This window comes from Musa acuminata, chromosome BXJ1-1, assembly GCF_036884655.1.
Source record: "Musa acuminata AAA Group cultivar baxijiao chromosome BXJ1-1, Cavendish_Baxijiao_AAA, whole genome shotgun sequence".
NCBI lineage: Eukaryota > Viridiplantae > Streptophyta > Magnoliopsida > Zingiberales > Musaceae > Musa > Musa acuminata.
Window position 1 is genome coordinate 9111718 of NC_088327.1, and position 23096 is coordinate 9134813.

General features: G+C 40.4%; 3 protein-coding genes across 6 annotated transcripts; 2 read left to right on the top strand and 1 right to left on the bottom strand.

The window, feature by feature from the left end:
• Positions 1 to 83: 83 nt before the first annotated feature.
• On the top strand, positions 84 to 5811 carry LOC103994230 (probable serine/threonine-protein kinase PBL19). Of its 2 annotated transcripts, none has more exons than XM_009414573.3 (5): positions 84 to 743; positions 817 to 1278; positions 2190 to 2447; positions 4500 to 4622; positions 5023 to 5811. In XM_009414573.3, the coding sequence occupies exons 2-5, from the start codon at positions 895 to 897 to the stop codon at positions 5449 to 5451; spliced, it is 1194 nt and encodes a 397-aa protein (XP_009412848.2). In that variant the 5' UTR covers positions 84 to 743; positions 817 to 894; the 3' UTR covers positions 5452 to 5811. The 2 variants fall into 2 exon arrangements, with proteins under 2 accessions (XP_009412848.2, XP_009412855.2); XM_009414580.3 differs by having other exon boundaries at positions 85 to 729.
• Positions 5812 to 6821: 1010 nt separating this feature from the next.
• Positions 6822 to 8297, top strand: LOC135680485 (MYB-like transcription factor ODO1). The gene is made up of 2 exons (XM_065194410.1): positions 6822 to 7130; positions 7530 to 8297. The coding sequence occupies exons 1-2, from the start codon at positions 6868 to 6870 to the stop codon at positions 7969 to 7971; spliced, it is 705 nt and encodes a 234-aa protein (XP_065050482.1). The 5' UTR covers positions 6822 to 6867; the 3' UTR covers positions 7972 to 8297.
• Positions 8298 to 12017: 3720 nt separating this feature from the next.
• LOC135662102 (pentatricopeptide repeat-containing protein At4g01400, mitochondrial-like) lies at positions 12018 to 16977 on the bottom strand. Of its 3 annotated transcripts, none has more exons than XM_065176624.1 (5): positions 15408 to 16977; positions 13397 to 13666; positions 13118 to 13299; positions 12697 to 12820; positions 12018 to 12382 (listed from the first exon to the last, which is right to left on the bottom strand). In XM_065176624.1, the coding sequence occupies exon 1, from the start codon at positions 16958 to 16960 to the stop codon at positions 15611 to 15613; it is 1350 nt and encodes a 449-aa protein (XP_065032696.1). In that variant the 5' UTR covers positions 16961 to 16977; the 3' UTR covers positions 12018 to 12382; positions 12697 to 12820; positions 13118 to 13299; positions 13397 to 13666; positions 15408 to 15610. The 3 variants fall into 3 exon arrangements, with proteins under 3 accessions (XP_065032696.1, XP_065032676.1, XP_065032717.1); XM_065176604.1 differs by having other exon boundaries at positions 12697 to 12861; XM_065176645.1 differs by having other exon boundaries at positions 12697 to 12861; positions 13397 to 13685.
• Between the last annotated feature and the right edge of the window lie 6119 nt (positions 16978 to 23096).

Consider the following 23096-nt stretch of genomic DNA (forward strand, 5'->3'; position numbering starts at 1 on the left):
CGGTCAAAACCCAGTACAGTGGTGGGTTTGGCCGACATAGGCCACGTAAAAGAAACCAAATTTGCCTTCTCAAGCTAACCATGATGTCGGAGATCTTACGAGACGCGCACATATGAACCTGTAGATTCGCCCATCTTCCAGCGTGATCAAAGCTTTATCCTCTTCACATGGAACTGTAGTTTCTGAGGCAGATCTTGACTGGGAAAGGGTCAGATTGGAAGCTCTGGTGATGCAGAACACCCATCTTTCTCTTCGCATCCCCAACTGTCCCCTGCGTACCTAACATGACCCATTAATTTTGTTCCCGTGTTCATACTCCTCCGAGAAGTCGAGCCAACAGCGGTCTTCGACGAACGGAATTGGAAGGGAGCGGCGATTCGTACGAGGCAACGTCGAAGATGCCATCCCTGAGAAAAATTTCGTCTCTCGTCGCGAGTCTTCCGCTTCCTTCTCCATGCGATGACTGACTGTAACTCTGTCGATAGCCAGGGTAGACTGCAGGAGCTGTCGAGAGCGGAAGCAGTGAAGACCGAAGAGAGAGTTGGAAATTTCGTCGAAGCAGTTGCAGCTGCGTGTCTACGCAGGCAAAAGCACTCCGTGATCCTAAATCGTGTGGGTAAAGAGGAAGGCTCCACAGCGAAGCAACAGGTGGCAGAAGCGGCGTCTCTCCCGGTTCCCACCTGACGCAGTTCCTCCTCCTCCCCTGTCAAATCAGTTCTCACTCGCGAGGTTTTCTTACCTGGGTCGGTCTTTAAATCCTTATCCTCGCTTCCATTTCGTTCTTAGTTTCTACCTTTGCTTTTCCCCCTCTGTTAGGATTTCAGCTCGATTCTTGATTTCTCGTCTTCGATCCACCTGAGTTCTTGTCGGAATTCATATCCCCTACTCCGAAACATGGCATGCTTTGGCTACTTCAAGAAGAAGCCGAAGGGTGCACCGGAGAGGAGCAGTGCCCCCGCCACGACGCCTGCGACTACTACTTCCTCGAGTTTTAGCACCAGCCGGTCCGACGATTCGGCCGCCGGAAGGCGTTGGAGCAGGTCAACGGGGTCTACGACGTCACAGAAGAGCATTCCGGCTTTGTACGAGGAGAGGGGCCACAAGCTCCGTGTTTTTGAGCTGGATGAACTGAGGAACGCTACCAATGACTTCAGCAGAATGAATAAGATTGGGGAAGGCGGGTTTGGGAGAGTCTACAAGGGTTATGTCAGACATCCGGATGGAATTGGGGGCAGGAAGCTGGTGGCCATAAAGAAGCTCAACCAAAAAGGCTTGCAGGTATCCCCTGTCACCTGTTCATCCCTGTGATTATAGTCGATTTGAATCTAACTGTGAGTGCAAGCACCAATGTTGTTGTCTTTTCATGCTGCACAAAATTGCATAAACTGATGGAGATACCTTCAGATTGGTGAGTTACAAGCTATTTAAGCCTTGAAAGTTGAAAGCATATTGCATCAATCCTGCAAACCTAGAGGAGGAAGGAAAGCTTTTGGTCTGTATATGCATCTAAGAAGTGAATTATCATCATTTTATTATGTTATTGAGCACAGCTATTAGGAAAAAAGAAAATTGCATGGTGTTAACAGGAATGAAAGATTTTGGTAGCAGTGAAAGGCCGGTAAGTGAGGAAGAGTTGAAGATCTCTGTTTGATCGAAACAACTTAAAGAGACAATAGAAAGAACAAAGAGAACAGATGTTGCCTGTAATCTAAATAAGTGGCTATGCTGAACAAAGAGAGGAAGAGTTGAAAATTGCATGGTGTTAACAGGAATGAAAGATTTTGGTAGCAGTGAAAGGAGGGTAAGAGAGTAAGAGTTGAAGATCTCTGTTTGATCGAAACAACTTAAAGAGACAATGGAAAGAACAAAGAGAACAGATGTTGCCTGTAATCTAAATAAGTGGCTATGCTGGACTATGTTTGCTTCTTCTGATAGTTGGATTGTAACATTGCATCTGTTGGTGTTTTTAGGTAATTATAACCTCTTGAAAATTCATGATTGTCATCTAATGCTGATTGACCTGAGTTTGGCTTGATTTAAATCGGTAGGTTTATCGGAGGGTTTATACACATCTTCTGTCACATGTCATTGCATCTTTACTTGTAATGACAACTTTTTATGCATATATATGTGAAATGACTTTCTCCTTATATATTATCTAGCAATGCTAATATTTTTGGAACACTTAGGGTCATAAGCAATGGTTGGCAGAAGTTCAATTTCTTGGAGTTTTTGAGCACCCAAATCTTGTGAAGCTTCTTGGTTACTGTGCACAAGATGATGAGAGAGGGATTGAAAGGCTATTGGTCTATGAGTTTATGCCAAACAAGAGTTTGGAAGATCATCTATTTAGCAGGGCTTATCCTCCTCTTCCCTGGAATTTGAGATTGCAGATAGCTTTGGGTGTGGCTGAAGGCTTAGAATACCTACACGAGGGAGAAGTTCAGGTACCGTCTCTTCCTTTCTCACTAGTTTTGTTGCTTGCTTCCTTTGTGCCAATAGGCTCTTCCTCTGGTCCTGCTGTTTTTTGATACACAAAACCTTCCCTTCTTGTGTATATCTGACTTCTTGTGAAGTTTATTCAGCTGACCCTAAGAAATGATCATATGATTTGTTGTTGTCTTTCTTCTAAACTAAATAAATCATGAGGTACACTTTTCACATTCGGGTCTTACATGTAGAAACACTACTCTGATTGAGATGCCAATCAGAGAATCCCATTTCATGTCCTTCTTTTGGCTGGATTTTGCATCCTCTAAGTTCCTACTGAATTCTGATCGCAACTTAAATATGCTGCAAATAATAGCAGAATTTGTTCATCTCGCAGCAGTTTCACCATCCTGATCATATCGTTTTACGTCACTTATCCTGACAGAAATTTGTCAAAGAGAAAGAGAAAAACAATAGATCTGACACTGTTCATTTCCTGTCTTCTTTTAATAGCACAAATCTAGAATGCTCAGGTTTCGATTGGCAACTGCATTAATTTGATGCCTCCAATATTTAAGAGTAGCTAAGTGTAGAGGAATGGTGGCAGCACTAATTCAAAAGAGGCAATTGAAATGACCATAAGCCAAAGAGAGCTTTTGCACTTGCCACTTACCTGATGTAAAGACTGAGAGAACAAATGAATATATTCCTCTTGTTTTCTCATTGTTCACCTTGGAACAAATGAATATATTTCTCTTGGGTCAATTATTCTGTAAGATGGAGAGATTGATGAAGATATTATTTATAGAGTAAAAACAGGATGGTTAAAATGACGAGGGGTATCAGGAGTCTTGTGTGATCTTCGAATACTGTTGAGATTAAAAAAAAATTATAATACAAATGTAAGACCAACAATGCTATATTATTTTAAATGTTGGGTAGTTAAAAAATAATATATACAGAAAATTTGTGTAGCTAAGATTAGAATGTTGATATGGAAGTGTGGAGTTACTAAGAAAGACACAGAAAAATATTTTTAATCGTAAATAACTAGGTATCACTTAGATAGAGATAAGATGAGAGAGAATCGCTTAAGATAATATGAGCATGTGCTTAGGAGACCTATGGATGTGATAGTTAGAAGAAACGAAATCATTAATGTTAGTAGCAAGAGGAGACGCAAAGAAGGACCTAAAAAGACCTTAATGGAAACCATAATTAATGACTTAAATACTCTAAACTTAACTAAGCATATGACTTTTTATACATCTCGATGACGACAAAATATTCATATAGCTAACCCCAAATAGATGGGACTTACGACTCTATTGCTGTTGTTGTTCTTCTCATCGTTCACCTCTCCCTTTCTCTCACACTCTCTTCTTATTTGTGTAGAACCATATTGACTATTTGCACCTCAATATCTATATTGACTATTCTTCTAATCTGTGTGTGTGTGTGTGTATATATATAGTTTCTATGTGATGTTTGAATAAGCTTCCTAGTCAGACTCTTGCAGATACTACTGGACATTTGTGAGAGCATTAGCTTCTATCAAAATGTCATGAGTAGAATACACTTTCATGTATAAAGAGTACATCTTGTAGAACCTGATTTGGTGCCTAGTTCTTCTTTTGTAGCATATGCATTAATTGGCTTGGAGGTGCAGTTCTTATCAAAATCTTATATTTGAACTCCATTTCTCGGAAACAATATAGTCTTCAATTCCATTTCAAAAGGTAATGACATTATTACAAGAACAGGGGACAGTAATGTAAAAACTACAGAAAGTAGCAAAACAGATGATAAATGCGTACACTCCATTAGTGCCCTATCTAAGGTTCATAAAGATTATGCAATTTGTCTCTTTTCTTGTGCCCTCTGTCAAGGTAATTAGCAAAGACAATGACAAAAGTATCATGACATTGTTCTAGCTTCATCATGCTTGAATTTGCCTTTTTTTTCTTTTGTGTTACATCTTGTATCAGTTTAAATTGGCTTATTGAGAGATATAATTCAGTTTTTCTGACTTGGAGCTTATAATAAATATTTTCTATGTATTTTGGCAGGTGATATACCGGGATTTTAAAGCATCAAATGTATTGTTAGACAAAGATTTCAAACCAAAACTATCAGACTTTGGCTTGGCACGGGAGGGACCAACAGCTGGGCACACTCATGTGACTACGGCGGTATGTGTACTTTGCTGAATCAGTTGACTTGCTCTCTCTTTTCATAAACCTTCAGATAAATTAATAAGATACTCTCCTCAAGCTTGATATATTCATGCCTCATCTGTCTTTTCTCTTCCCCCCTTTTAGTAGTATTATGTTCATGGTCTAACATCCCAATAAATGATTGGATGACTAATTGTTGCTGACTTAACATTGACACACCTTGAGTTTCAGTCTTTGGTCAACTTCTTACTGTATGATGTCTGGGTTTCAGTAATCTTCATTGATAACTATTTAGATTTGCTACATCAATCCTTTGTTGCTATTCAGACTTGTTAAGGCAACATTCGTAAACAATCCAAGTGCCATTATGTCCTTTTTCACTACTAATTGGAAGAGCTCATGCTTCCATTGACAGGTTGTAGGCACGTATGGATATGCAGCTCCAGACTACATAGAGACGGGACATCTCACAATTAAGAGCGACGTATGGAGTTTTGGAGTGGTTCTTTACGAAATCCTTACAGGCAGGCGTTCGTTAGAGAGGAATCGGCCACCAAATGAGCAGAAGCTTTTGGAATGGGTGAGGCAATTCCCTGTAGAGACCAGGAAGTTCAGCATGATCATGGACCCAAAACTAAGAAATGAATTCTCCCTCAAAGCTGCACATGAAATAGCTAAGTTGGCCAACAGATGCCTGGTCAGGGATCGTAAAGAGCGTCCATCGATGAGTGAAGTCGTAAAGTGTTTGAGAAGAGCCATACAGATGGAGCCCCCAGTGAAAGAACTTACTCTACCGACGGATTCAAACAGGAGGAGAATCGATGCTGAATCTTCAAGGAGGTAGCTGTTTCATCAGCTAAATCGACGGCTGTGGTCCATATGGTTACAAGGAGAATGCGTTTTGCAAATTGAAGGCTTCAAGTTTCAGAAAAGTAAACGAGGTGGTATCGGTTTCGGTACCGAATTATATTCCTTACGCAACTTGGAAGTATCAATTTAGCTGATATGTAATTATCAAATTTGTTTGCTTTCTTCTTCTTCTTTCTTCGACTAGTGTATGTAACTCAGTGAGTAGCAGATTAGAATCATGAGTTCTAGTTGGATTGTAAAAGACCTGGCCGAATAAGCTTGAACTTGCTGGTTGCACTTTGCTTGTACTTGATGTATCAAACCAGTTTGGTGGATTGTCTTCCCTTGTTTCTCACGACCTCCAACTTGAAATTAGCAGTACATGACACTGTCGAAAGAGGGCAAAAGGGTATTCTGACTGGAACTATAATTGTCTGCACAAATGGAAGAATAATGTGTTCTCTGGTTTTATTGATGGGGAAACAAAATATCTATTCTATGCTCTCGGTTGTGTCATCTTCGTATCATGACTTGGGTCGGATAATAACTGGTTCATCAATTTCGTTTGTCCTAAGTTATTGAAAAAAATACTTGAATTAAAATTGATAATAATATATTTATCAGATCCTTATAAATCAATATTAGTCATATTCACTTTTAATATAAAACTACTTGAGGTATTATAATTTTTGATAGTTAAGGACTCACACAGCTGATATATATATATGTATGAGGGATAATTATGACTTAAAGTTTTGATATCAATTAACATAATTGATCAAAATATTTAAGCTGAAACAGATAATAGTATATTTATTAAACCCTTATAAATGAATCTTAGTCTTATCATTTTTTACGAACAATTAATTGGGATTTACTCGATCAGATTAACTACTAAAATTGATTTTTTTTTTCCTTCATCCAAGACTAGGCTACTTACAACATATCTTGAGTTCGATTACATGGCAGACACGATTCATATCAGATACTCTACGATGTACAACGCATCACCAACGTATGCTAACCACTGTGCTGACACATTGGGGTGCATGCAACGTAGCCTCGACGCACTGCTGACGCACGCCCCCTTCAACTGGTACTCGACTTAGGACCGAGTCAAATGGGGCTGTTTCCCCCACAATTCAGTGTGAGATGACGACGTTGGTGATGAAATGTTAGAGTAAGATTGCAACAAGGGCATCTAAACTCCTTTAGGTTAGCACATCATCTACCATTGCCATCACATCAGAAGAACAAAACACTGGTCAGGTCATTGCAGATGCGCGGCTGCTTTCAATGGGGATGGCTTATTTGCAGAGAGAGAGAGAGAGAGAGAGACGGTGGTAGGTGTCTTAAATACGAGGGGTTTGGTGGGTGGGGGTAGCTCCGGAAGCCTCAAGCCGGAGGGGAGATGGGGAGGCGACCGTGCTGCGACAAGCTCGGGGTGAAGAAGGGGCCGTGGTCGGCGGAGGAGGACAAGAAGCTCATCAGCTTCATCCTCACCAATGGCCATTGCTGCTGGCGCGCCGTCCCAAAGCTCGCGGGCCTGCTGCGGTGCGGCAAGAGCTGCCGGCTTCGGTGGACCAACTACCTGCGCCCCGACCTCAAACGAGGTCTGCTCAGCCCCGCCGATGAGCAGCTGGTCATCGATCTCCATGCTCGCTTGGGGAATAGGTTCTCTCTCCTCTTCTCCCTGCTCTGCCTTCGATCACGTCTACCGAGGCGTGCATGCATCAAAATCACACACGTTCAACACATAAGAAACAAGCAGCATATCAATCTTCTCACCGCATCTACCTTTTGCTGCGTTAAATGCATCACAAACATTGAAACATAACGTGATCGTTTGTCATGGTCACATCAATTGGCATAATATTTAATTGTCATTATCCGTCCATTCCGTAGAACTCAGCAACAATCATTTATTTTTATGTTTCTGCTGTGTTCTGCCTCATCAGATACAGCGATCGATCTCCTGTTACAGTTCAAGCTTTGACTACTGCTCTATCCTGCTTCGGTTCCGTTGACAACGAGCATGCTCCATGACAATTACCTCGATTTGACTCCATGCAGGTGGTCAAAGATTGCAGCAATGTTACCAGGAAGAACAGACAACGAAATCAAGAACCTGTGGAACACACACATCAAGAAGAAACTTGTTAAGATGGGCGTCGATCCAGTCACTCATAAGCCACTCGACAGGAAAGCGAACTCCGTCTCCTCACAGTCCACTGCGACGACGGAATCGAAGTCCGACCAGCAGTTACAATCACGAGGAACCGACGGTCAAATCCAGTTGTCGGAGAACACATCAAGTCCAACGGAAGCAAGCTCGAACGCTGATGGCGCAGACCCGCTGTTAAGCTGCTTGTGGGAGGACAACACGTCACTGCTGGATGAGCTGTGGCAGTTTCCCAGCAACGAGGACGTGGATTACGGCAGCGTCGCCGGGCCAGTATGGCCGTGGGACGAAGGGAGCTGCGAGTGGCTGCTCGATGACCAGGCGCTTGGGTAGGAGATGTGCAAGTGGCTTGGCAATTGCAGGTAGACAAAAGCAAAACCGAGTTCTCCGCGTAGTGTACAAGTGTAGATTGCTCCTAATAAGCTTGGTTAGGGAAGCAAGCTTGGATCCCTTGTTCCTGCAAAGTGGAAGCTGGATCACAACGAAGCTACTCTTCTCCTCCTCCCTCTGTGTGTGTGTCCGGGTAGAAAGTCATGTACAGTTAGTTCTCCGGAGAACTTTGTCGTCGTCCAGATTGATCCCGTGATGTACAAGACTGCGCACATCAAAGGTGTACATTTAGCTTAGCATTCAACGTGGATGGACGAAATCTATGGATCTGGATGTCATGAACAAGGAACATTGGATGTCTCTTATGACTCCACAGTAGCAAATTTCAAAGTATGGAATCAAGTGTGATCAGTTCTTCCTAGTTTGCTGCCTTGTCCTAGTTGGTCTGTTCTACATCGTCAACCATCAAAACATGACGCGGTGAGGTGGAGGATGATAGTCTAGCTTGATCATATGATAATTAGACTAAATTAAGTGTATAGAGTGCGACACAAGTGCTGCAAAATGTTATCCAATTGACTGCATTTAATAATCTGCCCTAAGGTTCACACTTTAAACATTAAATATATATATATATATATATTCTCTACCTTGCTATGTTAGAGATCAGGTGAAATAAGGAGAAAAAAAAAAACACGACGGTCGATAAGAATTTTTAATATTTTGGGAGTGAGTGTCCGAGAAGGATAAGGAATAGTTCTCATAAAAAAAAATAAAACTACTACTCATGAATTATCTTTTAAGGCATCTAGAAATAATGTTGATACTCTCTAGGTTTTTTTTTAGAGAAATATATATATATATATATATAAATAAATATATATATATATATATAAAATTTTTTTTATGTGACAACATACGTATGTAAGGAGATTTGTGCTTGAATAAAGATAAAAACTCGAGGGTCTTATAATTAATGAAGAATTTATTTTTGACCGAGAGTTATATAATCATATTAATTTTGCATCGATTTTATTTTTTATATGTTCTTGATTATTATTCTTTATAATTTATTTTAATTTCGAGTTTTCTCTCCCTCAAAATATTTATACCCATGAGTTGATATCGAAAGTTGTGGAACCACATTAATTTGTTTTTATATATTGGTCATGATGGAACACATGGCGAAGGATTTAGCAGTTAGCGTGAGAGGTGGGAAAAGCTACAGCCACAAGAACAATCCACAGCGTGGTGCGATTGGACGAGGAGAAGAAGGATTGTTTGCTTTAGAATCACACGTAGAAAATGAGCAAGAATTCTTGCACGACACACCGCAGGAAGTGGCGCATTCGAGGATGAAGAAGAAGGAAGCTGAAACAAGAAATGTGGGCCGTGCAGATGAAAGCTAAGCATCACCAACAAAATGGTCGAGATGAAGCGAAGCTGGATGTGCAGGAGACATGGATGGAAAACGATGGCGGTGGGACATAAGAAGGCAACCTGCCTTGGGAGCAATGACCGAGGAGCTAAGAACAAGTTCTCAGCTGCCAGGAAAGGTTAAATTTCCAAGCTGCTGAGTTCCATCTGCTGAACTATCTATCATTAGGTTTGGTGAAGGCACATCAGTTTCTGGGGGATAAGACAAGGAAGGTTGGTTGGCTCATCCTTTTCCAAGCATGCATACAGCATGGACCTTCACTGCTAGGCAACCCATTGGTTGATGTTCTTTGGCCACCATTTCAACCTCAACAATAATAAATTTAATATCTCGGTTTCAATGAGTAAAGATTTAAATTAATATATTATTATAAATCTAGATATAAATATTTCATTATGCCTTTTCTGTTTGATGGATTGACGGGTTGGACGTTTTTTTTTCTTTTTTTAAGACAAAGGATAAGTGATGAAGACGAAATAAATCTTACGATAAACTTTCAAAGTCAATTTAATTAATCTATTAACGAAGGCAAAATAAAGATGAGAATAGGTAAGGGAAAGAATATTGCGATTGATTATGTTTGTGAGTAATGATTGTTTGGTTTCGACTATTTTATCATTCGTGTTTGTTTTTAATATTTAATGAATGAAAATAGGATCGATAGGTGTTGTCAATAAAAATCTAGAAAGAGACTATAATAATAGAAAATGAAGAAATCCAAGAATGTGTATATGAAGTTAGGAGGCGTGAAGAATTAGATGAAGTTGAAAAATGAAGATGAATGAGATTTAGGAACAAATTACTCGTTTTGTTTGTCCGATTTAGAAGAACATTAAGGGTTGCATGCGAAAGCAGATTAAACTTGTTGAACAATTTAATTTTGTAGAAGCAGATGATTTCTTTATACATGGAATAAATAATATGGCAATTTAAGATCTATTGCTTTAGGTTTAGGTGTTGTCACACCACTTCATTAGGTGATCCATCTACTGTGGTATGTCCTCAAGATATCTCAAACTAGATTGATGTAGTGAACTGGTTTATTGTTCTCTCTATATCACATCAGTTTTCTTCTCTGAATTAAACCTGGTTTTCTATGTTAACACAGGAGTCTTTATCGAAATTGATCTCATCTTGTTCCCAGGTGTTACCTGTTGAGAATCACATGAAACAATCATGATGATAGAGAATGGTAGGACGTATCTTCCGATGTTCTATGTAATTTTCTATATATTTCAATAGCTATGTTTGCATGTTTTTTCCGAGTGCAAATACTTCCATATTTAAGATTTTCTTTTTTTGTTTACAAGTGCCATGTTTGAAATTTGAGCATCAGAACCTACGAAGAGGGATTCTGACTGAAACAGAAGTGTGAACCACTCAGAAGTGCAACATTTATAGCCAAGTCTTCAAGTTTATCTTTGACATGCTGTCAAACTGAAGTTTGATGTCTCATTTGTGTTGTGGAGATGTACCTTGTAGCAACAAGGAAGCGGATCCATTTATGTGCTTGCGCCACATGCTTCTTGATAGGGAATATATGAATATGGTAAATCGTCATTTGACACGTATTCAATATACGAAAGCTATCATCGAAGAAAAAGTTTCATCACCCTCCACCTATCCATCCTCATAGACAATAGTCATAGGCAAGCCGTTCGGGATTGTCTTTTATCTATAGCTCACGTGGACAAGATGTCAAGAGAGAGAGATGTTGGGATAGTTAGAGATTCTTCCCTTCCCATCCCCAAGTATAAAAACTAATCATTGACGTTATACTAAGGGATTATTTTCCTAAGAAAAATCTTTACCAACTAAAGATCTCAATCATTAACCTGAGGATCGGAGAGACCATATTGAAAAATTTATTTCGACATCGATTTTAGTGTAGGTGGTGTCTCGACGGCTCGACACTTCCTCCTCGGAGCCATCTCAGAGGATACCTTAGTCACCACCTCAGATATTCTTGTATCCTCGAGTTTGGATCATGTCGGGTCGACTTTGACGACAAAATCTCCTGACACATGTCGATACTAAACTAAGTGTACGAAAAGGTTACAATGATTTAAAACAATGCCAAAAACCAGCCATATTATACTCAGCTTTATATATTATTGAGTCCTAACCAGCATTCTTGCCCAAAGGGAATTTTAATCGTAATCCGATGAGGAATATATTTGTATTTTCATCATTATTTTGAGAAGGTAGTGTTCAAAAGCCTCGATACTAGTGAAGTATATGAGTTAAAATTCCGTAAGCTCTTAAAGGCTCGTATGAAAGAAAATTTATCAGGATATGAGTTACGTGTTTCTTTCTAAAGGAAGAATAAACCTTCCTTGACAAGGATAGCCTTCGAATTAGCCAATCAAACTTATATTTGTGATTGGATTTATGTGGTTTGCAAATTACATAAATTATTTTGACTGTTATCCGGTCTTCATCCTATTTATGACTGGAATAGGATTGGGTTTAACAAAGGTTACTTGATAAATATAATTGATGATTGACTAATGACTTTGATTTATTATATTTATTTTTTTTGTGTATTTGTATTTGATTCTCTCTCCTAAGCAACTAGAGGCAATATAGGAATTCATGATGCAGAATCTAACAATTGAGCTTTTTAAACATTTGATTTCATGTGTCCGGCTGATTTTTTTTTTTTTTTCAATTCTATTACGAAGATTAAACCTTGGAATATATTCTGTTGCATTCAGGAATGGCGGATTCATATACCATACAAATAAGCTCTAACCTAATGAGTCAACTAGCTGCTGATGAAAAGAAGGTGAAGAAGAAAACCAGGAAACACAGGCCAAAGATCTCAGAGGAACCTCCATCAGCCACAGGCTCCCACAGCGCACATAAGACCACCCCCCCAGCGTCCCCTGCTGTTGCCAGTACCCCCAATTTTCAATCTCAGAGTTGGAGTCAATCGGTTCTGTCCTCCAGGAGAGTGAAATAACTATGGAGAAACTGGAATAGCCAGAAGAAGATAATATGAATCAGGAGCTTACTCAGAGAGCATGAGACTGAGCAGAACGATTCTTGTATGTATGTATCTAGCAATAGCACCGATACCCACTTTTCTCGAAATCCAATGACTCCCAAAATAAAAAGATCTCGACAATAAATCTCAAAACTCATCATATATCATATCAGTGTAGCGTACCAGAAATTTTCACACATAGGATGCTAAGTTATGCATCAACAATATGTATAAGAATTTTCCAAATAGAATAAAATTAACAGGAATATTAAAATAAGAATAAAGGTTAAAAGAAGATCACCTGTTATTCTTTTCCTTCTCCCTCTTCTTTCCTTTTTCTCTCAATTTTCTTTCTCTGTTTACTTGCGGGGTTGCAAGGATCCTTCTCAAGCAGGGAAATGAGAGATGGTTGATAGACTTCTGCACTTTACTCCATTACAGGGCAACAACATCAACAAGTCAGTCCCTGAAACGTGACTAACCGCTTAATGGCATAGTTTCTGAAATACTCATAATTATATATACATCCCTAGCAAGTCAAAATACATCTCTTCATTTAAAACTGGATATGACAAGCAGGATTTTGCTTTTTGGGTTTCTGAAATAAAAGGTGTAGCCAGAAATTTTGTAAGAATAGAAACACCAGTGTGATCCCTCGATAGTAGAAAATGATTTCAACGTAACTGCTCGTCAAGCAAGTATCCAAGAATGTTGCATCTCACCTGCTCGCTAGTTAATGGAGTCCACCAGCCAGATAGGTATAGTCCCAAAGAGAAGAAAACCCTATCATTGTCGGCCAACCAATTGTGCAGCTTGTTGGATTCTCTATGAACACTGATGAGAGCCACCTTGCAGTTACTTTCTTCTGATGAGCCCTCCCCAGTAGCATGCACCTCGGCCTCCCCTGCATGTAAGGGAACCCCAATTATATTCTCAAATGATACATGTAAAGATGATCTTAGATGTAGTAGCACAAGATGATATTCTTGCAGAATAAGTACCAAGAGTTCTGATGACACGAGAAACAATTTTGAACTTTGATGAAGAAACTCTGCTTCTTAGGGTGCCACATCATAACAGCACCACTGTTTATCGTTTGCTTGAAGAACAGGAGCGACAATACATCATCTATTCTCTGGTGCACATCTTAACCTGCAAGAACTCTACAGAAAACTAGTATGTGTTGGATATCACATCTGATGCCCCAGAGCATTCCAGCTCCAACTTCTCCCGCGCATGCTGCATTTCACTGACCCCAAAGGTTCGATTTGCTGAGAGGAACAAAAACAGCTAAAACGCAATAAGAAAAAAAATAAACATAAAAGAAACAATAAAATGAATATAAGACGGTCAACTACCTGACCGGATGAACTATAAGATGCAATCAGAACAGCAACAGCAATGGGTCAACTGACTCGTGGAATTACTGAGAAACAGAATATGTAACACTTGAAGATGGACTTGAACTCCACAGTTTCACTATCGTACAAGATTTCACCATGAGCTTTCCTCAATTGTTGGTTGGACGATCTCACATTTGGAAATATGAAGATGCTATCTTGAAATGATCCTCTGCAGCAAATTCATCTATGACACCTAAGGAGATAAAAGTTTTGACTTTCTTGTTCATCTATCTACATATTTTCAGACTCCAGCCTGGTTTGACAAGAACAAATCTATCGCTAACCATTTGCTTTACAGATAAACCAGGTAACCCAGTGTCTCAGGCTCTTATTAATATGCATCTCAAACTTATGCAGCTATTCTAAAGTCTATTTCCACAGCTAAAACAATTAATTCCCAGGCCATAATGGCTCAATATTAGTTCGCAAAAAAGGGTCATCCTCCTAATTTAAAAATTGATTCGAAATAGTTTTTAAACCAAAAGTTAACAAGTTTCACACGAACAAGTGAAATGATCAAGGAACCATTCTCTTGTGCATATGAAATAGAAAAAGGAAAACTAGATATTGCTCTCATCCACCATTATATCAGTATGTTCAGGCACATTAACACAATGGTATTTACAACCATTTGATCCACAGATAATTAGTGCGATAGTGAGCAGATTAATTATGCCTAAATAGGCAAGCATAACTTTTCTCAACAACCAACCAAAATGGGACATACTTCGTGAATCATCAGATCATGAATGAATATCATTTTATTTAATAATTCACATTAACTATTAGATACTATAGCCCTTCTGGTTTAGCTAGATTCCCTTTTTTTTCAAGGTTCTGTTTTCTACGAGTCTACCCAGGCTTTTATGCATTCAATAGCTTAGCCTCTCTCAGAAAAATCTAATTTTACACTCATGTACTGAAGTACTGGCCTCATTCTCAACTTTCCTTTTAGCTTTAGAAACAGGAACTTAAAGAGGGGCTTCAAACACGTTTACCAACGAAATGCATGTTTTTCAATAATGTTTTGGCTGTTTCAGATGTTAGTAGAAACAGGTTTTACTCAAAATGTCACACAGACAAAAATAAGACCACAGATATATGACATGCAACAGCCTTAACCTGCATGATTCTGAATGGTTTTCCCCAGAAATTAAAACACTATGTCATCATAAAATCTAACATGAAGACAGCTGCCCCAATTTTGTTCTGGATCTTCTTGGTTAAGTTGAGCATCTCGTCCATATCACTTGCTCAACTTAGCTTGCAGGCACGGATAAAACTCTTAGCCAATATTTCGTGAATTTAACCCCAAAGCCACACAAACTAATTTTATTTTTCTTTGGACTTCAGCTACTAAACCATGATTGACAGTTCAATGAGATTTGAGTATGCAAGGAAATTATGAAGTTTTCTCAAGACCTATAAAAACAACAGAAACCTAATTGAATTTTCTTCTGTTAGCTTTTCTGGCGTCCTGCAAATGTTTGGTAATGTAGCTCAGAATTGTTAGTGGTATAAGTGATGTAGTGTTTGTAATGTGGCTGAGAATTGTCAGTGGAATAATTGATGTAGTGCTTGAAAGAGTGTTTGTAATATAGTCACATACCTGGATTCATACTTTCTTGCCAAAAGGTGCCCTTATGACAAATAAAGTACTCCTCGTCCTTCGGTCTAGATTATAGCTTCCCTTTCTTCAGTAATGGCTTCTCATCAATAAAACAATACATCATTATTCTACAATCTGGCAACTCTTACATACTGTTCTGGAACAGTCTTTCTTATGCTCTAAACCTTGTAATCCTAGAAGTATCAGTATCCATTTCTGGTTCCGGCCCTCGTTCTCCTGGTCATGTATCCCTCCAATCCACAGCCAACTTGAATGTGCCTTGTGCTTCTCCTCCACTCTTCCTCATTCACCACCTTCCTAACACAATCCTCCAGCTTCTCCCTATCATGGTCACAAACTCCAGCAACAAGCAAGTCCCATGTCTCCGCATGCGGGGCCACCCCCTTCGTTAGCATTGTTTCCAGGACCCTGCAAGCCTCGTCCACCTTCCCCACGCAACAAAACCCCTTGACCAATGCATGAAACACTGAGAAGTGCGGTACGAGTCCCTTCCCCACCATAACCTCCAGATACCCATGACCCTGATCATATAATCCTCGTGAGCACAATCCATGTATCAGTGTCGTATAGGAGACAAGATTTGGCAAACACCCATGATCAGGCATATCCTCGATCACCTTACATGCATCAAGCAGCCTTCCTTCACGACAGAACCCAACGATCACCGTGTTGTAATGGATGATATCCGGGTTGCAGCCGCGTACCTTCATGCGGCACAGCATCTTGTAGGCCTCGTGGAGCCGCTTCTTACGGCAGAGGCTGTTCAGGAGGGTGGTGTAGGTGAGTGAGTCAGGGACATAGCCTTTGTTGAGCATATCATCGAGCAGGTCGTTGGCGGTGCCGACCTGGCTCTTCCGGCACAACGCTTGCATTAGGATCCGGTAGGAAGTGACGTCGGGGGCGAGGCCGACGGTGAAGATGCGGTTGAAGAGGGAGTACGCGACGGCAACGTTGCCAGAGCGGGCGAAGGCGTGGATGAGAACGTTGTGGGCGCGGACGGAGTCGGGAACGCCAAAGGAGGCGGAGGACTTGAGGAGGGAGAGGGCGACGGGAAGGGATGACGGGTGGGCGGCGAGGGCGGAGAGGAGGCGACGGAAGAGCTTAGGGCGGGGAGGGGAGGAGCTGGAGGGGGAGGAGAGGATGCGTCGGAAGGTAGAAAGGGCGAGGTCGGGGCGACGGTGGCGGGAGAAGGCGAGGAAGACGGAGGAGAGGAGTGCGGGGGAGGGGGAGGGGAGGCATCGGAGGAGGGAGGATGCGGCGGAAAGGTGACCGGCACGGGCGAGCTTGAGGATGACGGAATGGAAGGAAGAGGGGTGGAGCGGGAGGTCAGGTCGGAGGGAGGAGGCCACCTCGACGATCTCCTTGGCGAGGAGGGGGTCCGACTGAGCGGCGATCAGCTTATGGATGCGTGCCGGAGAGCCGATCGACGGTCCCGACGGTGTTGCCTGGTGGTCCGCGGCGGACGACGAGATGAGGCGGGAGGAGAAGGGGAGTGGGAAGACCTTGCGAGGGAGCGAGATCCGTGGAGCCATTTCGTCTCGCAGCTCGCGCTTCGCAAACGGAATAGAAATAAAAGGTCATCTTAATGGGCCTCCGTGATCCAATTTAAAGCCCAATCAGATCACAAACAACAGACGACAGAAACATCGGCAGCATCGGATATGCACTCGAGATGTTCGAAAGAATGACTGAGACACGCCACGGCGGTTCTCCATCAGACATTACAAAATAAATAGCATATATGTGTTTTCATGTTGGTTTCTAAGGATCTATTAAACAAAGCATCTGCTATTATGGTATAAGAATTTAATCATATGATCCACAAAGGTAAACAAGTAAAAGGGTTTGAGTGTTCGATGAGACCGAGGAAGAAGGGACAGCTTTCCGCAAGAGAACGAGCACTAGTCTCAAGGTGCGTTGGGCTGGTTATGCTTGCTGTACTCCTCTTCTTCCCTGAACTCCACCGACTTCATTCGTCATCTACCCTGTCATCTTCATTCCCTGGAGAGACATGCTTCAGAGATGCCTCTGCTGCTCCCCATCAGCCAAACACGGGGCAGAACGAACGTACCATACAAGTTCTGCTCACAGGATAGCATTTTGGGATCAAATGAGAGCCATGACTAACCTTGCATATCTATACCTTAAACGAGACACTTTCATGAAGACGAGAAGCTCGGAGAAGTTGGTAGAACTAACAGAGGACTGACTGTTCATTGATCGTGTAGGTCTGGTCGCCATGAATTGCCTTTTAAGGTCATGACAGCCAAGGAATCTCGTGAGCCTTCGGGGTTTCTGTACAGGTAGAGAGGACAGGCCTTCCCAGCCATCTCCACGGCCGAGCATCTTCTTGATTGACCCAAGAGGAGGCAGTCGATCGCCATTGGAGCCTCTGAAAGGACTAAGTCAGATCATGTGTCTCTGATGATGATGATGATCATCATCATCATCATCATCATCATCGTACCGTGTCTTCATTATAACAGTGTCCTTCACATTCTCCGTGAGGCAACGTGCTCCTTGGTTCTATGCTAGAGTTGCTTATTACGGAATCACAAAGCTGAAGACGGGAGGAGTGAACACGACGAGAGTGAATGGCAATGTATGCCACCTTGCACCGGAATACGCCATGTGTGGGAAGGTCTCCGAGAGCCGCTGCATGCATGGCTTCGGTATCCGATTGCTTGCAACTGTGAGCGCTAGGATGCCTATTGAGAAGCTGCTGGATGGTGGGTTTTGCCTCTCGTGAAGAAGGGCGTGTGGAGGCGCTCGCCTTGCAATGCATTGATATCAACCCCGAGTAGCGGCCCACGACGGAGGAAGCGGTGGAGCTGCTCAAAGGTGGTGATGTAGAAGGCGATAGGGGAAGAAGAGGAGGATGAGGAAGAGCTGGAAGACCTCTACAATGAGATGGAGAACCTTTATCCTGTATATGTGCATGCATTGCAGATATTGGTACTGAAACCTTAATTGAGGGAAATCTTATTACTGTATATATATGATCTATATACCTACGGTTCTTGTTAATCACTTGATTATTGTAAGTTCATGACTGCACTCCTCTCTCTCTCTATATATATATATAAATTTAAAGTGCTTTTCTTGTTCCTACAGTAATGATATTTGTTCCATGTTGATCATTGATTTTAGATGTAATATAATTGCCTAAGCCTGAGAATGAGGAAAGCCAACATCATCTTCAGAATAGTGAGTGAGAAATGGCCAACCTGCACCCACATCACACAAAGATAGCTTAATCTTTTCCCTTCATAAAATCCACATACTGCTTTGTCAACATGGCTTCCATGCACTAAGCTCTAAGAGAATAGGGTTAATGTAACTAGTGGAGACTTGGCTCTCACCCAATATATTTTCACTTGATGAGAAAGAACACAAGGCAGTTACTAGATTTTGTGGACCAATGCAGCTCTGCAAGAGGTAGAAGAAGGAAAAGATACAGGTAAACTTGGCCACAAGGAGGAAAAGCAACTATGTTTTTTTCTATCATGTCAACAGTGCAGGTTCTCTTGGATGCTGCCATCTCCCCGGTGCCTTTTCAGATCATAGGTGAGTTAGAAGCTATCGATCGAAGAGCCTAAACCCAAAGGAAGTAGACCTAACCGTAACCTAATCCGACCTTGAGAATCTTTTAGGTCTACGAGTGGGTTTGCCATGGTCTCAAGTTATTCCAGCATCTCGAACAACACCAAGGGAGGAATCATCTGGTCATCACTTTTGTGGGGAGGAGTCACATGCGGCCACTTGCCGCCACCTTCAAGCTTCGATGTCACCTTCCTCTTGTTTAGGCATCCTATGTTCACCTTCCGCCTGTTTTGTCCTCTAACCTGCGTCAATCTCATGCACAATTCCTGCTTCCATCCCCAGAAAATATTTCGGAGCAGAATGACAGTCCAGTTCTGCATTAGAACAACATAAAAGCTAAGGAAGAAAAGCCTCCGGATGGGAATCATGGGAGGAACTTGTTTTAGGTTTTCTTTTATGTATCTTTAGTCTTTGCTTGTATATCCAGTCCATTAACTTATGAAGTCCATTGTGCATTAGAGGAAGGACTCATGCACGCATAACAACAACCATTACAAAGTGCAGCCGTGGAGTATCTCACTGTACATACCGAGTATAGAATCTTGTGTTGAGCAATCCATGAGAGTGTTCATTTCATGCTCGTCAGAAGGAGACAAGGCAGATCTAGTGGGTGCCCAAGAAGATTAGATGACAAGCGAGGAGACTAATTTTATACAAGAGAGAGAGAGAGAGAGAGAGAGAGAGAGAGAGAGAGTATACGACATAGGATGGTGGGGGGCCCGTGCTATCAGTCTGCTGTGCATTCACTCCTCTCATGTCAAGGCTATCTCGTATGATGATGTAGGAAATGAGTGGGCACAGCTGGACTCTGTTTTGAGCACAGTGTCGATTCTAGTTCGAATCATAAGTAGGATTACACCTTTATCTTTTAGTCAGACTACTTGACTAACCATAAGAAAAACGTGTAATATGGTTGACTATTAGTCAAACAAGAGCAGTAGTTTCCTGTGAAGTGAGAGAATGTGATCTACAGCTACCCGTTATTATCATGCCAAGGGGTGGTGTCATCGATCGAGTGAGGAGTAGGCGACAGCAGCTATCAGACTCTACATACGTTACAGCGTACCGTATGCATCGTGCGGTGGTGGTCCAAACTGCAAAGTGCATGATAAGATCAGGACCATCAAAAGGACATGTTGGCCGGGTTTGATGGATCTACGCAGACGAGCGAGATTAATGGATCTACGATGGTTTCGGAGCCAAGGAAGATCCGATCCAATTGCCATCTAGAGTTGCATTAATATTCGCGTTCGGAGTTGGTGGTGCAGCAGCGGCAGGACACGATGGGCTTCACATGCGCCGCGGTGACGTGTAATTAATGTCGGGACAGTGAAGAAGGGCTTTAACATGCACGCGTTTCAAAGCCGCCGCTGCTGCTGCTGCACCCTCATTTGCAGAGGTTCTTGTTGGTGATCATGATCCCAAGGTAGGGTTAGTTAAATATGGGGATTTGGGTCGTCTCAAACCCCGTCTTTCTTCTCCCTTCTTCCCTCACATCAAGTGATGCAGAGAAAGACGATGAGAAAGAGAGAGAGAGAGAGAGAGAGAGAGAGGAAGAGGGGAAAGGGAGTCAACCCGGGTAGGTCGCACATGGCTCGAGGAGATGAGAGAGAGAGAGACACACACACACAATTATTGGGAATCCAACGAATGAATGGTACAGTGACTACGCTTGGGTTATAAACACTGTTGTAAACGATGGAAAGAGGTTTGGGTTAGAGAGAGAGAGAGAGAGAGAGAGAAAGAGTTATGTGTAGTGTATACTCGCCTGTGCCAGGAAATCGATGATGGGAATTGGATCTCATCTAGATTTGGTACTTAAATATTTAAAGAAAAACATATGATGATAGTATTTTTGATAAATATTTATGTAGTATCTTATTTTTTTTAAAAAAAATTATATATTTTTTAATAATCATTTTATCTCTATCTCCTATCGGACCTGCTTTCACTCCTATATCACCGCAATTATTGTCTTCTTTATCTTTTGCTCTTGTATAGTAAACAATGATAACAACCATGTATGACTCTTCACTATGTACGAGAGTCATCGTCATACCTCTTTCCTCGCACAAGGGTAAGATAGATTTGATAGGAGCTAACAATGTATTCGGAAACAACAATAAGTCTGGCATGCAAATAAGAAGTGATGACAAAGATGACGATGAGTTTGACAAAAATAAAGATAAATTAATTTTTTCACATATAATAAGGGATGCTTTATTAAAACTTTTAAAAGTTATGATGCTTTGCAAGAATTTATTAGAGATATAAGTCTATTTTTTTAGAATTCAACTATGATAGTTTATAGACTTTTTTTATTTGATCGAATGATTAATAGTGAGCTTGAATAATCAAATTATCTAATTTTCATATCGACTATCAACTCAACGTGATGTGTTAAGCTATCACAACTCTGTTCTTTTGTGGACATCACACTTGAATATATACTGTAAATTAGGTATCATAACTAGAATACTCAACTTAGATTTTTTAGAAGTCAGATGGTTTGAATCGAGATGAAATTCAACTTAACTTTGAGACACAATGATACAAAATTATATCGAAAGCATACACGATAAGATCTAAATATTTGAAATGGAAGTAAAGTATTTGATTAGTGAGAAAGCTTTTGTCTTCCCTAATATTTATGACGATGAGGTTAGGGGAAAATATTTTTTGAGTCAAAAATCATTCTAAGAATACATGTAATTTTGATTGACAATACTCCCCTGTGTAATGGAATATAGAATTAAAATGTAATATCATATGAACTCGTCAGATAGATATTTGCTGATTCTACATTAAAAAAAGAATTAAAACAAGGTAGAATTCATTGCTTTTTTACTATCAACATCCTAATATCTTTCTCTCTCTGGCTGTGCAAAGATGTCATGGTGTCTTCTCTTGCACAAGTTCATTGTGCATTTGCATTTGCATTGATGTAAGTAAGCTTCTCTTTAAAGGACGAGAGGGGGAGGAAAAAAGTATGCTTCAATTGATATGAAAAGTTTGGATGCTTTCTGTGGTAAAGCGGAAGAAAAGCTTGCGAGTTGTGCTAAGAGAAGAGAACTTACCTTCCAACCTTTTTCCATGGATTGGCTTTTGACGTGTTGTGGACGGCAATAAATTCCTGTTGTAACTTGGAAGTACTTCCGCCATGTTTTAAAGATGCTTCCTTTCCAATATGTTTGTTTCTCATTTTATTCGCTTTCACCTCACCCTTCCTCTATTATCTCCCTTGCACATACGTGATGAGATCATATGGAACCCTTCTCTCGGTCAATCATCCTCACCACAACTCATCAAAAATTTCTGATAGGTGAATTATATTTTCGTAAGAATTCATCATTTACTAATTAATTATCTTTAGTATTTCGATCTTTATAATTTTAAATATTATATTAAGATTTTTATATTTATAAAAATAAAATATTTAACTTTGCTCGACGGAAATACCATAGTATTTATCATCGAACATGTTATCTCATTTCGATTTACTATTGATTATGTACGATATTTTCATTATGAAGAGAAATAGAATGAAATATTTTACTTTCGTAAGTATAAGAATCTTAATATAATTTTTAAAATATTAAATATAAATAATTATAAAAAATAAATATATAATTAATCTCTTTAAACAGATGCATTAGTAATGACAACCACGTTAGCTAGTAAGAGGAAGAGGATCTTAATTTGTTAAGATGGATAAGTATCTTATAATTTATAGAGATAATGTTTAATATCAATACGAGATAAAATTTCCATAATTTTTTTTTGAAAGTTAAGGTTTATTTTTTTATAAATATATATTTACTTTTGATGCAAGGAAAATAAAATATAAGAAATACTTTTTAAGTACTCAGGATTTATATATATATTTAAAAAAAAAAAAAAAATAAAACTTTCGAATTTATATGAGATGATATATAAGTAAATTATATAAGTAAGGTATTGTAGTTGATCAACAACACAACAAGTAGTTGGTATAAGATTTGGGAAGAATCCATCTCATCTCACCTATTTTGGTGAGTGGTGGTCGGATGGACAGTGGAACGACGA

Bases quoted from the DNA above. Each gene is read 5' to 3' on its own strand.
- LOC103994230 (XM_009414573.3), top strand. From the start codon at position 895: ATGGCATGCTTTGGCTACTTCAAGAAGAAGCCGAAGGGTGCACCGGAG. The intron at 2,448-4,499 runs GTACCGTCTCTT...GTATTTTGGCAG, and splicing joins TACACGAGGGAGAAGTTCAG to GTGATATACCGGGATTTTAA. The intron at 4,623-5,022 runs GTATGTGTACTT...TTCCATTGACAG, and splicing joins ACACTCATGTGACTACGGCG to GTTGTAGGCACGTATGGATA.
- LOC135680485 (XM_065194410.1), top strand. From the start codon at position 6,868: ATGGGGAGGCGACCGTGCTGCGACAAGCTCGGGGTGAAGAAGGGGCCG. The intron at 7,131-7,529 runs GTTCTCTCTCCT...GACTCCATGCAG, and splicing joins CATGCTCGCTTGGGGAATAG to GTGGTCAAAGATTGCAGCAA.
- LOC135662102 (XM_065176624.1), bottom strand. From the start codon at position 16,960: ATGGCTCCACGGATCTCGCTCCCTCGCAAGGTCTTCCCACTCCCCTTC.